At 43.7% G+C, this 14,045-nt stretch overlaps 1 protein-coding gene across 1 annotated transcript in view; it reads right to left on the reverse strand.

Moving 5' to 3' along the window:
- prr16 (proline rich 16) overlaps positions 1-14,045 on the reverse strand; it is a 409,651-nt gene that overhangs the window by 175,493 nt on the left and 220,113 nt on the right. The window contains exon 2 of the mRNA XM_085986909.1: positions 8,766-9,606. Coding sequence (XP_085843035.1) covers positions 8,887-9,606 — 720 coding nt within the window. The 3' untranslated portion in view covers positions 8,766-8,886. The remainder of the gene's footprint in view (positions 1-8,765; positions 9,607-14,045) is intronic.

Below are 14,045 nucleotides of genomic sequence, written 5' to 3' on the forward strand. Positions count from 1 at the left end.
AGAGAATGAGGGTTTTAAAGGAGACAAGAAGGGTGGAACATGACGAGAAGCTCAAAGGAGGAAAAGGTGCCAGAGGAGTAAGGGGACAGACCACAGTATAATTTGGTGATAAAGGCCACACCACCACTGCAGTGGTCTGGATGGGGCAAATGATAGAAGGTATACCCAGGCAGGGAGGCTTCATTAAAGGTGTAGCTGTTATCACCCGTCAGCCAAGTTTCCTTCATGATGTTGATGTAATCATCCACAATAAGCTCAAGAATGGCACGGGCCTTGTTCATAAGTGAGCGGTCATTCTGGATGTGGAGAAGGGGGCGATAGCTGATCCGCTTGGGACAGGAAAGGGATTGGTAAGATTAGCCCCCAGCGACGTGTTAGGTGGGAAGGTCAGTGAGAGAGTGGGATGGGACAGTTGGGGTTGCTGCACATAAGGAGTCAGCAATGAGTGCCTTGATGGGCCCTTTGGAGGATACCGAGAGAGGCATAGAGGGAAACTGTAGGCTTATCTAAGTGGAAGTCAAGCCTGGGACGGTGGTAGGAGAGTAGGAAGGTCAAGGTGTGCTGAAGGGTTGGGATAGGGATTTGGGGGAGGGGCAGAGTACCCAAGAGAGGAGAAATGAAAGGAGGCATTGCAACAGGAGAGGGGGGATTAGGAGGGGTAAAGAGAAAAAAAGGGGAAATAGAAGTGATAGGCTCGGGACCGGAGCAGCATCCAAAATGTGTACGCGAAGGGAAGCTCATATTACATAGGTGTGGTTACATAGCAAGGTTAGAATAGATATACCCTGATAATAAAAGGGAAATAGAGAGGAGACAATCGAATCACTATAGAAGGCTATAGATGGAAGTTAACAATCCCACAAACATAGTCAGAACAAGTTCTGTAGGCCTATTCTATTTAATTGGTTGACAACAAAGCACCCAATAGGAGGAGAAAGAGGCAGCATAAACATTCCCATCCTCAATCATGGTGGAGCCCAGCATGTGAATGCAGGAAATAAGTTGAAATCTTTGCAAGCATCTTCAGCCAAAATGCCTCCCCCTTGCCCTTGCCCACAAAATCAATTCTCCCCTCAACAGTCCCCTTCCACTGGACCTGAACCTTCATCTCTTTCTATTTTCTCCCCCATCTTCCCCAATGTCCTCTCCAACATTTTGCTCATTTCATCCAAGACACCTACCTCCTGTTCCCTTGGCCCCATTCCCACTAAACTCCTGGCTATCCAGCTTCCTTTCCTGACCATCATTTTAGTGAATGTTTAGTTCCCAATCATGCCGAGTGAATCCAAATTTTAATTGAAACAGATAAAATCACTCAGGTTCCGTATCTTCCAGAAAGCTGCCAGGTACTCACCATTCCAAATTTTAACCTGCTCTATTAAGCAGTAGGCCATGACACCCACCTAAAGATAGCAGGGTCCTTTTTTACATATGCATGTTGGGTTCCGATGACATCAGCAGCACTCAACTGTAATTTTAGCTTGTAGTGGGGAGCTGTTGCAGCTTTCCTGCCAGGTGAAGGTCGTGGGTAAGAGGAGCTAGGGTCAGAAGAGGGCCAAACAGGCAAGTTGAAGACTATACTGCAAAAGTACTTCATTGGCTGTGAAGTGTTTTGGGACGTCCTGAGGTCATGAAAGACATTGGGCCGTATTTTCCGATTGGAGGCTTTCTGCGTGCGGAGGCCTTCGATCTGGAAAAAATCTACGGACTTACCTGAGGGCTCCCGAGGTCTGGACACTTATGCTTTTGGGCCTCTCCAACTCGAAATGTGCAGGGCCCATGTATCCCAGGAGCGCATGTTGTTCGCAAGCATCCCTGGGATCACATGGGCCACGGGGAGCCAATCAAATAAGGGAATCTCCCTTCATACACTTGACAGATAGAACTGTCAAATATGTGAATGGAGGTCAACCCAAAAACACTTTTAAACATTAAATAAAACTTTTTAAAAATCACATTTTTAAAATTAGTTGAAATTATAATAAATTAAATATTTTAAATAAAACTTTAATTTTTTGGAAAAAAAATTGAAGTTTTTTACGGGACTAAAAATAAACGTACCTTTTTAAAAGTATTTTTAAATGATAAACGAGTGGAAATTAAAAAAAAACTTTTTTTCAAATCTTATGCTGGTAAAAGCAGGCGTAAGTTTTCTAAGGGTTTTCTGCGGGCGGAGGTTCTCCAGAAAGCGGAACTATCCGCCCGCAGAGACCCTTCTCCAGGGCAGGCGTCCGATCTGTCAAGAGCATTCTTGACAGATTGGAAATGCCGGTTTTCAGCACATGCGCTTAGCATGCCTGAAACCGGCATTTCTGACGTCCCTACGGGTGTGTACACAGCGCGTACACACCCGTAGGGATCGGAATATATGGCCCATTGTATTAACGCAAGTTCTTTTTTTTACTTTCCTCACTCGAAACTGCGTTAAAATGAGAGGCTGTTGATAAAGATTTAACTACTACAATATCAATAAGGCTTTGAAAGTAGTTTCACAGGATTCTTTACCTATATTGCTGGAGTTTAGCCCTTTCTGTCACCGGTTCTGATCTCAATCATACATCAATTTCTCGTTGTTGTGAAGCTATCTTGGAAACATTTTCTTCTCCATTAACTGGCCTTTATTTTTACATTCCTAAAATTCTCATTGAGTTGTATTGATTATTTGTAAAATATTGCACATTTGTGAAGTTAAAAACAAATAAAAAACAGAAATGGAAGTTAATGCCATCTGTAGGACAACTTGTTCAAATCTTAATCTAGGCCTGTACTGGTTAAAAAGTTACACAGATTCCATCTGTTTGACAAAATGATGTCTAAAAATATTTAATTTACTGAGTTAGATTTTGAGTAGGGCTTTTTCATCATGATGTATTTACAGTAAACTGTTATACTAAGTGCATAGGGTGGGTTGATCCCATTTTCAGTACATTTGACCCAAAACCAATATTAATATATACCAAATTTTAAAAAAAGGACAAAGAGCATTTACACGTGCTTTTATCCAACAGACAATAGTTGTGTTTCCCATGAAAAGCTGCAGAATAACCAAAACAAATCTATATATATAAAAGGATACTTCTGTCTGTCATTCCGTCTGTCTGTCTGTCTGTCTTGAATTAACTCGAAAGTTATAGAGCGTACCTACACGTGTGTTACGTCGAAAGAAAGCTGACGATTCCAGAACCGTCCTAAGCATATTTACGTTTCAGCCGGACAAAAATTGCGCCCGCGGTATCCAAAAAACATTCAACATTCCACTCATTATCCGCTCATTAGCATCGAGTGACGTCGAGGTCGACCAATCGTACGGCGGGTTCCTGGCGCGTGCGGCTGGGCCCTCCTACGGTCGAGTGACGGGACGATTGACCAATCATACGCTTCGGTGACCTGACGGTCCACCAATCGGTACCTGTGTGGGCGGGCCTTATCGTTCTGAACCGAGGTGAGTCGCCGCCATCTTGATTCCAAACTTTTCATTTCTTTTTCCCGCTTTCTGCGTCTTTAAAAAAAAAAGTTCCTTTTAAAACAGAAATTCTTTTAAAAAAAAGTTAATTACTTTCAGAAATTGTTTTAAAAAAAAGTTAATTACTTTCTAAATCTTTAATCTAATCTCATTAATTTTCCTACCTTTCCCCGTTTTTGCAGGTAGGCCTCTAAGCCTGGGCGTCTGTTGCCAGCCATGCTGGACCCTAGGCAATTGTTTTGTGGCAAGCTCCTCCCACCCCTCATCACCCCCCCCTTCGGTCTCCCCCATCACGTGATGGTTGACCAATCCTATGGCATGTGTGGGCGGGGCCTGATGCTTAATAAGACAGAATAAATAAAAGTTACTTTAGTCTTCGCGAGCACTGGAGTGACTGCAGCAACTATTGCAACGTAAGTGAAGAGATAGAGAATAAATAATTCAGTTTTTATATCTTCTAACTTTATAACTTCTTTCCTTAAAAAACTTTCGGTTTTCAAAAGGCAAAAGTTTTTTAAGGAAAGAAGATATAAAGTTAGAAGATATACAAAAACCGAAAGTTTTTAAGGAAAGAACATATAAAGTTAGAAGATTTCCGATTTTGTACCTTGCAGCTACTTTTTTTAAAAGTAAAGAAATTTTGCAGTTTTTAATTAAGAAAAATGTATTTTCCGTGCTTCCAACCGACATGAGAAAATGGCCGCCGGCTTCTTCACGCACCTTCAAGGCTTGCCGCACCCGCCCTGAAGGCTGGCAGACAGCTTTTTTTTCTTTCTGCCCCCGCCCCCTATGCCCTCTCCCCCCCCCTCTCAAGGGTTAACCCGGCAACCGGCTCTGGAGATCGGGAGGGGAGGAGGGTTACCCCGGCAACTGGGTCCGGCCATCTTTCATCCTGGCAGCAGTTCAATGCAGCGACACCACGGTGCCATATTTGATCCTGGCGGCACGACAATTTCCTCGTGACGCCATCTTTGATCATGGCGGAACTTCAATGTGGGCCCGAACAGCGCCATCTTTAGTCTGGGCTGCCCGGTTTCTTCCTCCTTCCCTCTCTCCTTCTCCCCCCCTCCCTCTCTCTCCCCCCCCTCCCTCTCTCTCCCCCCCTCTCTCCCCTCCCTCTGCCTCCCCCCTCTCTCCCTCCCTCCCCTCCCTCCCCCCCTCTCCCTCCCTCCCCTCCCTCCTCCCTCCCTCCTCCCCTCCCCCCCTCCCCCCCTCCCCTCCCTCCCCTTATATTTCTTAAGGCTAAAGGGATCAAAGGGTAGGGGGAGAGAGCAGGGACCGGGCACTGAATTTGGATGATCAGCCTTGATCGCATTGAATGGCGGAGCAGGCTCGAGGGGCCGAATGCCCTACTCCTGCTCCTATCTTCTATGTTTCGATGTTTCCAAATATATCGAACTCCTTCTTGAATATATTTAATGAATTGGCCTCAACTGCCCTGTGTGGCAGAGAATTCCACAGGTTCACCACTCTCTGGGTGAAGAAATTCCTCCTCATCTCAGTCCTAAATGGCTTACCCCTTATCCTTAGGCTGTGACCCCTGGTTCTGGCCTACCCCACCATCAGGAACATCCTTCCTGCATCTAGTCTGTCTAGTCCTGTTAGAATTTTATAAGTTTCAATGAGATCCCCTCTCATTCTTCTAAACACTAGTGAATATAAGCTTAATCGACCTAATCTCTCGTCATACGTCATTCCTGCCATCCCAGGTATCAGTCTGGTGAATCTTCGCTGCACTCTCTCCATGGCAAGAACATCCTTCCTCAGATAAGGCGACCAAAACTGCACACAATACTCAAGGTGTGGTCTCACCAAGGCCCTGTACAACTGCAGCAAGACATCCTTGCTCCTGTACTCAAATCCTCTCGCTAGGAAGGCCAACATACCATTTGTCAACTTAACCGCCTTCTGCACCTGCATGCTTACCTTCAGCGACTGGTACACAAGGACACCCAGGTCTCATTGCACTTCCCCTTCTCCCAATCTATTGCCGTTCAGATAATAATCTGTCTTCTTGCTTTTGCCAACAAAGTGGATAACCTCGCTTTTATCCACATTATACTGCATTTGCCATGCAGCTGCCCAGTCACCCAACCTGTCCAAATCATACTGGAGTTTATCTGCATCCTCCTCACAGCACACACGCCCACCCAGCTTTGTGTTGTCTGCAAACTTGGAGATATTACATCTAGCTCCCTCGTCTAGATCATTTATATATATTGTGAATAGCTGGGGTCCTAGCACCCATCCCTGCGGTACCCCACTAGTCACTGCCTGCCACTCGGAAAAAGACCCATTTATTCCAACTCTTTGCTTCCTGTCTGCCAACCAGTTCTCTATCCAAGACAGTACCTTACCCCCAATCCCATGTGCTTTAACTTTACACGCTAATCTCTTATGCGGGACCTTATCAAAAGCCTTCTGAAAGTCCAAATACACCACATTCACTGGTTCTCCCTTATCTATTCTATCAGTTACATCCTTAAAAAATTCCAGTAGATTAGTCAAGCATGATTTACCTTTTGTAAATCCATGTTGACTTTGTCCGATCCTGTCACTGTTTTCCAAGTGCTCTGCTATTACATCTTTTATAATGGACTCCAGCATTTTCCCCACTACTGATGTCAGGCTTACCGGTCTATAATTCTCCGTTTTCTCTCTACCACCCTTTTTAAATTATTGTGGCCTAACCAGCGCTTTATAAAGATTCAGCATAACTTCTCTACTTTTGTATTCAATACCTCTATTTATGAAGCCCAGGATCCCATAAGCTTAGTTAACCACTTTCTCAGTATCTCCTGCCACCTTCAGGGACCTATGCACATGAACTCCCAGGCCCCTCTGTCCCTGTACACTCTTTAAAACTGTGCTATTAAGTGTATATTGCCTCTCCCTGTTGCATCTGCCAAAATATATCACCTCACACTTCTCTGTATTAAATTCCATCTGCCACTTGTCTGCCCATTCTGCTAGACTTTCTACATCCTATTGCAGTCGATTGATGTCATCATCACTGTTTGCCACACTCCCAAGTTTGGTGTCATCAGCAAATTTAGAAATTCTACTCTGTATTCCTTATATATCAAAAAAAGCAGTGGCCCCAGCACTGACCCTTGAGGAACACCACTGTCTACCATCCTCTAGCCTGAAAAATAGCCATTTACCACAACTCGCTGTTTTCTGTCCTTAAGTCAATTCCTTATCCAAGCTGTCACTGACCCACCGATTCCATGAGCCTCAATTTTGTTAATCAGCCTTCTATGTGGTACTTTGTCAAACGCCTTCCAAAAATCTATGTAGACAACATCCATTGCATTCCCTTCATCAATCCTCCCTGTTACTTTATCAAAAAATTCAATTAGATTATTCAAACACAATCTTCCTTTTACAAACCCATGTTGACTTTCCTTAATTAGCTTAAATCTCTCCAAAAGCCCGTTAATTTTTTCCTTGATTATTGTTTCTAAAACTTTACCCACCACTGATGTTAAACTGACCGGCCTGTAGTTACTAGGATTGTCCTTACATCATTTCTTGAATAATGGTGTCACATTTGACACTTTCCAATTCTCGGGCACTTCCCCCGCATCTAAGGAAGATTGGAAAATTATGGCAAGCCCTTCCACTATCTCCTCCCCCAATTCCCTTAGCAACCTGGGATGCAATCCATCTGGACCAGGCGACTTGTCCACTCTAAGCATACCCAGCCTTTCTAGTACATCCTGTCTATCAATTTTCACCCCTTCCATTCCATCTAACTTTTCCACTTCTACCGATATTTTGTCAGCATCCACCTCCTTAGTAAACACCGATACAAAGTACTCATTGAGTATTCTAGCCTTGCCCTGCGCATCTAAGCATATATCACCTTCATTGTCTCTAATAGGCCCCACCCCGCCTCTTACTACCTGCTTACTGTTTACATGCCGGTCGAAGACTTTTGGGTTCCCTTTTATGTTAACCGCCATTCTACTCTCATATTCTCTCTTTGCCAATCTTATTTTCATCTTCACATCCCCTCTCAATTTATTGTATTTGGTCTGGTTCTCCCTTGAAGAATTCACCTGACATGCACCATACACCCTCTTTTTTTGTTTCATCATCTTCTCTATCTCCCTCGTCTTCCAAGGAGCCCTTGCTTTGGTTCCCTTATCCTTCCCTCTTGTTGGAATGTACCTAGCCTGTACTTGGAACATCTCCTCCTTAAAGATCACCCATTGCTCCATTAGAGTTTTTCCTGTCAGTCTTTGGTTCCATTTTACCCTGGCTAGATTGTTTTGCATCCCATTGAAGTTAACCCTATTCCAGTTTAGAAGTTCCACTCTAGATTGTTCCTTGCTCCTCTCCATTGCTAATCTAAATCTTATGATACGATGATCACTCGTACCCAAGTGTTCTCTCACAGACACTTGGTCGACCTGGCCCCCCTCATTCCCCAGCACCAGATCCAGCAATGCCTCCTTCCTAGTTGGGCCAAGAACATATTGGTCAAGGAAATTCTCCTGAACACATTTCAGAAATTCCTCCCCCTCCTTTCCCTTTACCCTAGCATTTTCCCAATCGATATTTGGGTAATTAAAGTCCCCCAATATCACCACTCTATAGCTCTTGCATATCTCTGCGATTTTCCTACAGATTTGCTCCTCTACCTCCCTCTCACTTTTTGGAGGCCTATAGAAGACCCCCAATTGCGTGATCATACCCCTTTTTGCTCCTCAACTCTAACCAAATGGATTCTGTCCTTGTCCCCTCAAGAACATCCATTTTTAGTGAATACATTTTACTCTGTCAAAACATAGTGGTACATAATGATGTTTTCATATTTTTTAATTATAGGGGTGTGACTTAGAAAAAAAGTGCAGCTTATGGTTTTTACTGAACAGCTATAAAAATAGGGAGTGACTTGTACACCAGAGTGACTTCTATGTCAGTTTTTGTAGTACCTTATTCTGTGGTGATTTCAATGTTATTGTAGAATCAGTAGTAAATTAGCCCAAAGTTAGCTCAACTTAAATATTAATATATGTGAATTGACTTTGGTGGTAAAGAATGCTAACTTAGTGCTGCAATGAGATTAAATGCAGCTATCATAAAAGGAACAGTTCTGTTCAGGGTGAATATTATCACATGATTTTTTTAATGGTCTGTAAGGGCCAACAGAGAGGTATGCTGCAGCTTCAATATAGTGATGTTTATAGTTGTCACACGACCAATACAATGCTCATGCACTATGTAGAATAGGCCATTCAACTGCAACACTACTGGCACAAGCAATGGAAAAGTTTGAAATGAATACACTTACCATGATTTGTTCTGTGTCACTTCACTGGAGGACACTGGGTATAATGTGTTTTGGCTCTTTATTGCTTGAGTAGAAAGTGCTCAATTCATTAGGATACAAAAGAGTTTTCAAGATCCTTGCATCAAACTGTTGTCGTTGTTGTCTTCCTCAGAATAGTTTTTTGAGGTTTTGGAGCAGTCTGTGGAGGTGTGATTTTAGCTTTTATGGTTGGGAAATTGTTACTAAAGTTACTGCCTGATCCTCCATTTTCAAGGGGAGGACACTGGTGAGGTGGCTTTCCTTTTGCATTGCTCAATTCACTATGCAAGTGCACATCCCTGTTTCTCATGTCATATTGAACATCACAATCTGGGCAGTAGCCATGGTACTGAACTTCCTCATTAAATCGAACTCTTTCCCGTGTAACCTGTGGACATTTGTCTTTATCAACTCTGGGCACCAGTGGCTGTTTGCGCAATTTTTCTGGATTGCTACCAGGGAGAAAACACACATCTCCATTTGGCATTTTATCTGTCTTGCACAATAGTGCTCCATTGCGAAGCAAGGCCCCATTGGTCTTCAGAGGGTTAACGCAGTAAGAGAGTCTGCGGGGCTCTTCACATCGGATGGGTGTTAATCGTGGAGGTGGAGCTGGGGGATTGGCCTTCTTTAGCACTGTTAGGATAGCTGATGAAGTCACTGTTGTCTTGCAAATTGATCTAACTGAGTGCACTTTGACCTTATCCAGGCTTGAGGCAGTTGTACTACTTGAGGTGCTATTTATTGTGTCAGTCTTGGAGCTGTCAGTCATCTCCTCCTCCAGCTGTAGGTCACAGGTAAGATGGTCTATTTGGTCAACTACCTGCACAGGACGGGAAACAACAGTGAGGATCTAATAAATATGATAGCTTGGCAACCCATGGAGCGAAGTAACTCTTCCATCATTCATCAAGTTATATAAAGTACATATACACAATCCTTCATATGTTTCCTCAAATCAGCCCACTGTGCAAACAATTTTAAGCATTTTAAAAAATAAACTCCATGATGTGGTGCTGTGACATTTAAAATTGTCTTCCATTCTACTTTCAAATCCTACAACTGTCTGTGCTGTATCTTCTTGATGAAACATAATTATTTCTTGCAGTCAGCATTTTAAGTGGCTGTTCAGCACTACTCCGCCTGAATGTACAACACGTTGTTCCAGGACTAAAGCAAAACAAGCCAATACTTCAACCAATTGTCTTCTTTAAGTACTTAGTTATTTTCAATGCTACACTAGAAATCTGCACAGAGTTTCTTAAAATACTTCATTGTGAGCACACAATATATTAAAATGTACTTTTCCACAGCTTTAGATTTTTATATGGAGGCTGGCACTATTTCACATGCAAATTCTTTGCGGTTGTATTAAGTGGTGGTGCTTGTGGTGGAGGGGGATGCCCTACTTGCCTTTAAAGTCAGTCAGTATACTTGATGGTACCAGCAGATCTCCTGGGACACTGCTCATAGTGCTGCTGAGCATAAGCTGTTTTATGACAACAGGAACATTATACCAAATAATTCACAATACACAATATAGAAACACAGAAGAAACAGAAAAATAGGAGGAGTAGGCCGTTCGGCCCTTCAAGCCTGCTCCGCCATTCAATATGGCTGATCCTCTATCTCAATACCATATTCCGGGTCTCTCCCCATACCCCTTGATGCCTTTTACATCAAGAAATCTATCTATCTCCTTCTAAAATATATTCAGTGACTTGGCGTCCACAGCCTTCTGTGGTAAAGAATTCCACAGGTTCACCACCCTCTGAGTGAAGAAATTTCTCCTCATCTCAGTCCTAAATGTCCTACCCCATATCCTAAGACTGTGACCCCTCGTTCTAGACCCCCCAGCCAGGGGAAACATCCTCCCTGCATCCAGTCTGGCTAGCCCTGTCAGAATTTTATACGTTTCCACGAGATCCCCACTCATTCTTCTAAACTCTAGTGCATGCAGGCCTAGTCGACCCAATCTCTCTTCATACGACAGTCCTGCCATCCCAGGAATCAACCTGGTGAATCTTCGCTGCACTCCCTCTATGGCAAGTATATCCTTTCTTAGGTAAGAAGACCAAAACTGCACACAGTACTCCAGGTGTAGCTGCACCAAGGCCCTGTATAACTGTAGTAAGACATCCTTGCTCCTGTACTCAAATCCTCTTGCAATGAAGGCCAACATGCCATTTGCCTTCCTAACTGCTTGCTGCACCTGCATGTTTGCTTTCAGTGACTGGTGTACAAGGACACCCAGGCCCCTTTGTACATCAACATTTCCTAATCTATCACCATTTAAATAATACTCTGCCTTTCTGTTTTTCCTACCGAAGTGGGTAATTTCACATTTATCCACGTTATACTGCATCTGCCATGTGTTTGCCCACTCACTCAACTTGTCTAAATCACATTGAAGCCTCTATGCATCCTCCTCACAACTCACAATTCCACTTAGTTTTGTGTCATCAGCAAACTTGGAAATATTACATTTGGTTCCCTCATCCAAATCATTGATATATATTGTGAATAGCTGGGGCCCAAGCACTGATCCCTGCAGTACCCCACGAGTCACCGCCTGACACCCTGAAAAAGACCCATTTATTCCTACTCTCTGTTTCCTCTCTGTTAACCAATTTTCAATCCATGCCAGTATATTACCCCCAATCCCATGTGTTTTAATTTTGCACACTAACCTCTTATGTGGGACTTTATCAAAGGCCTTCTGAAAATCCAAATACACCTCATCCACTGGTTCTCCCTTATCTATTCTACCAGTCACATCCTCAAAAAACTCCAGTAGGTTTGTCAAACACGATTTCCCTTTCATAAATCCATGTTGACTTTGTCTAATCCTATTGATAATTTCTAAGTGTTCTGTTATCACATCCTTTGTAATAGATTCTAGTATTTTCCCTACTACTGATGTTAGGCTAACCAGTCTGTAGTTCCCTGCTTTCTCTCTCCCTCCTTTTTTAAATAGTGGGGTTACATTTGCCACCCTCCAATCTGCAGGAACTGTTCCATAATCTATAGAATTTTGGAAGATGACAACCAATGCGACAACCAATGCATCCACTATTCCCATGGCTACCTCTTTTAGAACTCTGGGATGCAGATTATCAGGCCCTGAGGATTTATCGGCTTTCAGTGGCATTAATTTCTCCAGCACTATTTTTTTACTAATACTAATTTCCATTAATTCCTCCTTTTCACTAGACCCTTGGGCCTAGAAACTGGGTTGGGGCACCAAAGTGGCGCAAAAGTCGCCTGAGCGCAGGATTTAGCGCAGCGATCGGAGTAATACCGATCACCAGAAATTCAGTTTCAGTGCCCCTCGAGGGACATGGGGCGAGGCTCGAGGCGCTGAAACTGATTATCGCAGCGCAACGTGCCGCAGCGCCACATGCTGCGGCATGGCACACTGCGGTACTGCAGGCCTTCCTCCCACTGTTAAGGGGGAGGTGCCTGCAACAGTGCGATCCCTGCTCGCGAGTGCCGGCAAATGAGCCCGGCACCAAGGAGAAGTGCCGGGCTTGCGGGAAACAGCTGGCAATGCCGCGGGGGGGGAGGTTCGGAGGCCGGGGACGGAGGTGCTGGCAGGCGGCCGCCGAAAAAGCGGCCGCCCCGCACCTCCACCTTAACTTGCGCCGCTGCCGGCACAGTAAGGCCCCGTGAACCGAGCGTGGGTAGCGAACGGCGCAACTGCAGCGTTCGCTACCAAATATCGCTAACGGGGCGCGAATGGGGTGCTGCGCACACCGATGACGTCATCGGTGGCGGCGCAGCACAACAGGCTAACGCCACCATTAGCGCCCCTCCTGAATATCGCGGGAGGCGCAGCCAGTGGCGCTACAGCCACTGCCTGCCTCTTTAGGCGCTAACAGGTGGCGCTACTCACCCAATTTCTCCCCCTTGGTTCCTTAGCACTTCTGGGAAGTTATTTGTGTCCTCTTCCATGAAGATAGAACCAAAGTATTTGTTTAATTGCTCTGCCATTTCCTTGTTTCCCATTATAAATTCTCCTGTTTCTGACTGTATACTTCATATACTTGATCTGTCATGACATTGTTAACAGCCAAAAAGGAAAAATAAATCTGTCTCTTTTCATCTAATGGTCTCTTTACTTGTCTCCCAATCTTTAATTATCTGTATTAAATTCACCCTGTCATTGTCTTTAACTGTCTACCTCCTTGTCTCTTTCTATCTCTGTACAGTTGTAAGACACTTTCACTTATTGCTACATCTCTACCTCTCTATTGCTGAGTCTGTTACTCTTCCAGTTTGCCTCTTTCTGTCTGTCTCTGCTCTGTATGTATCACACTTTCTTTGTATGCGAGACATTTTGTACATCTGTCTGTATCTATTTCCATGTGTAAGTCTTTTATCTTTCTTTTCTGACTAGGGGTGCTTCTATGGTCAGGCTCTCTCAATGAAGAAAGGTGATGGCAGAGAGCACTGGTCAGAAAATTATGTTTCATCTATTAATTTAAATGGATGGAAAATCATATACTGCAGGCCTGCAATTTCCTGAGGACTCCCTGAAACTCCTGCTCTATGTCAGGAGTGCCTGGCTGTGGAATTGACCCTAGTATGTCTGTGGTTGTGTATGCTGGTAATTCTTAATTTTTCTGACCCATTTTTTTTCTTTAATTTTTAAAATTTTCTTCTTTCTGATCTTATCTCTAACTTTGTGTGCTTTTGCCTGAGGTGCTGGACACATTGTTGGAAGTAGTCACACAAGGGGTATCTTTCCTACAGGGAATTTTATCCACCGAGAATGCATATTGGAGATTCTGGTGTGTGCTGTGCAGGTTTTTCTGGCCATTTAAAATAATGGCCTAAATAAATTGTGCAATGCACCCATAATTTCTGAATATGTACTCTCAATGGGTGAGACTCCCAGCCAGGAGCACAAGATCAGAAAATTACCTCTCATGTGTAGAAACACCACTTGATCATCGAGCATTCATAAAGGCCTTGAAAACATTGTGAGTGTGTGTGGTTAGCTGAGAGGCAAAACAAAAACTGGCACTGAGGGGGCACTGAGTTGTGAGGTTGAGGTGTGCAGATGAAAAATCGGAAGTTGGAAAACATTGCGAGCACACAAGCAAAGTTTGTAAAACACTTCTTCGTGCATCCAAATGCACAATACAAGCATCATAAAGCAATGTTGGTGTCAGTTAAACTTAAAAACATTTTATTGTTGTGTTCTTTTTGATATGAGATAGATGGAAATATATTAAAAGGGATTGGCCAATGGTTGGT

The sequence above is a fragment of the Somniosus microcephalus genome, chromosome 1 (assembly GCF_052327205.1).
Source record: "Somniosus microcephalus isolate GS21.2 chromosome 1, FLI_Smic_1.0, whole genome shotgun sequence".
Taxonomy (NCBI): domain Eukaryota; kingdom Metazoa; phylum Chordata; class Chondrichthyes; order Squaliformes; family Somniosidae; genus Somniosus; species Somniosus microcephalus.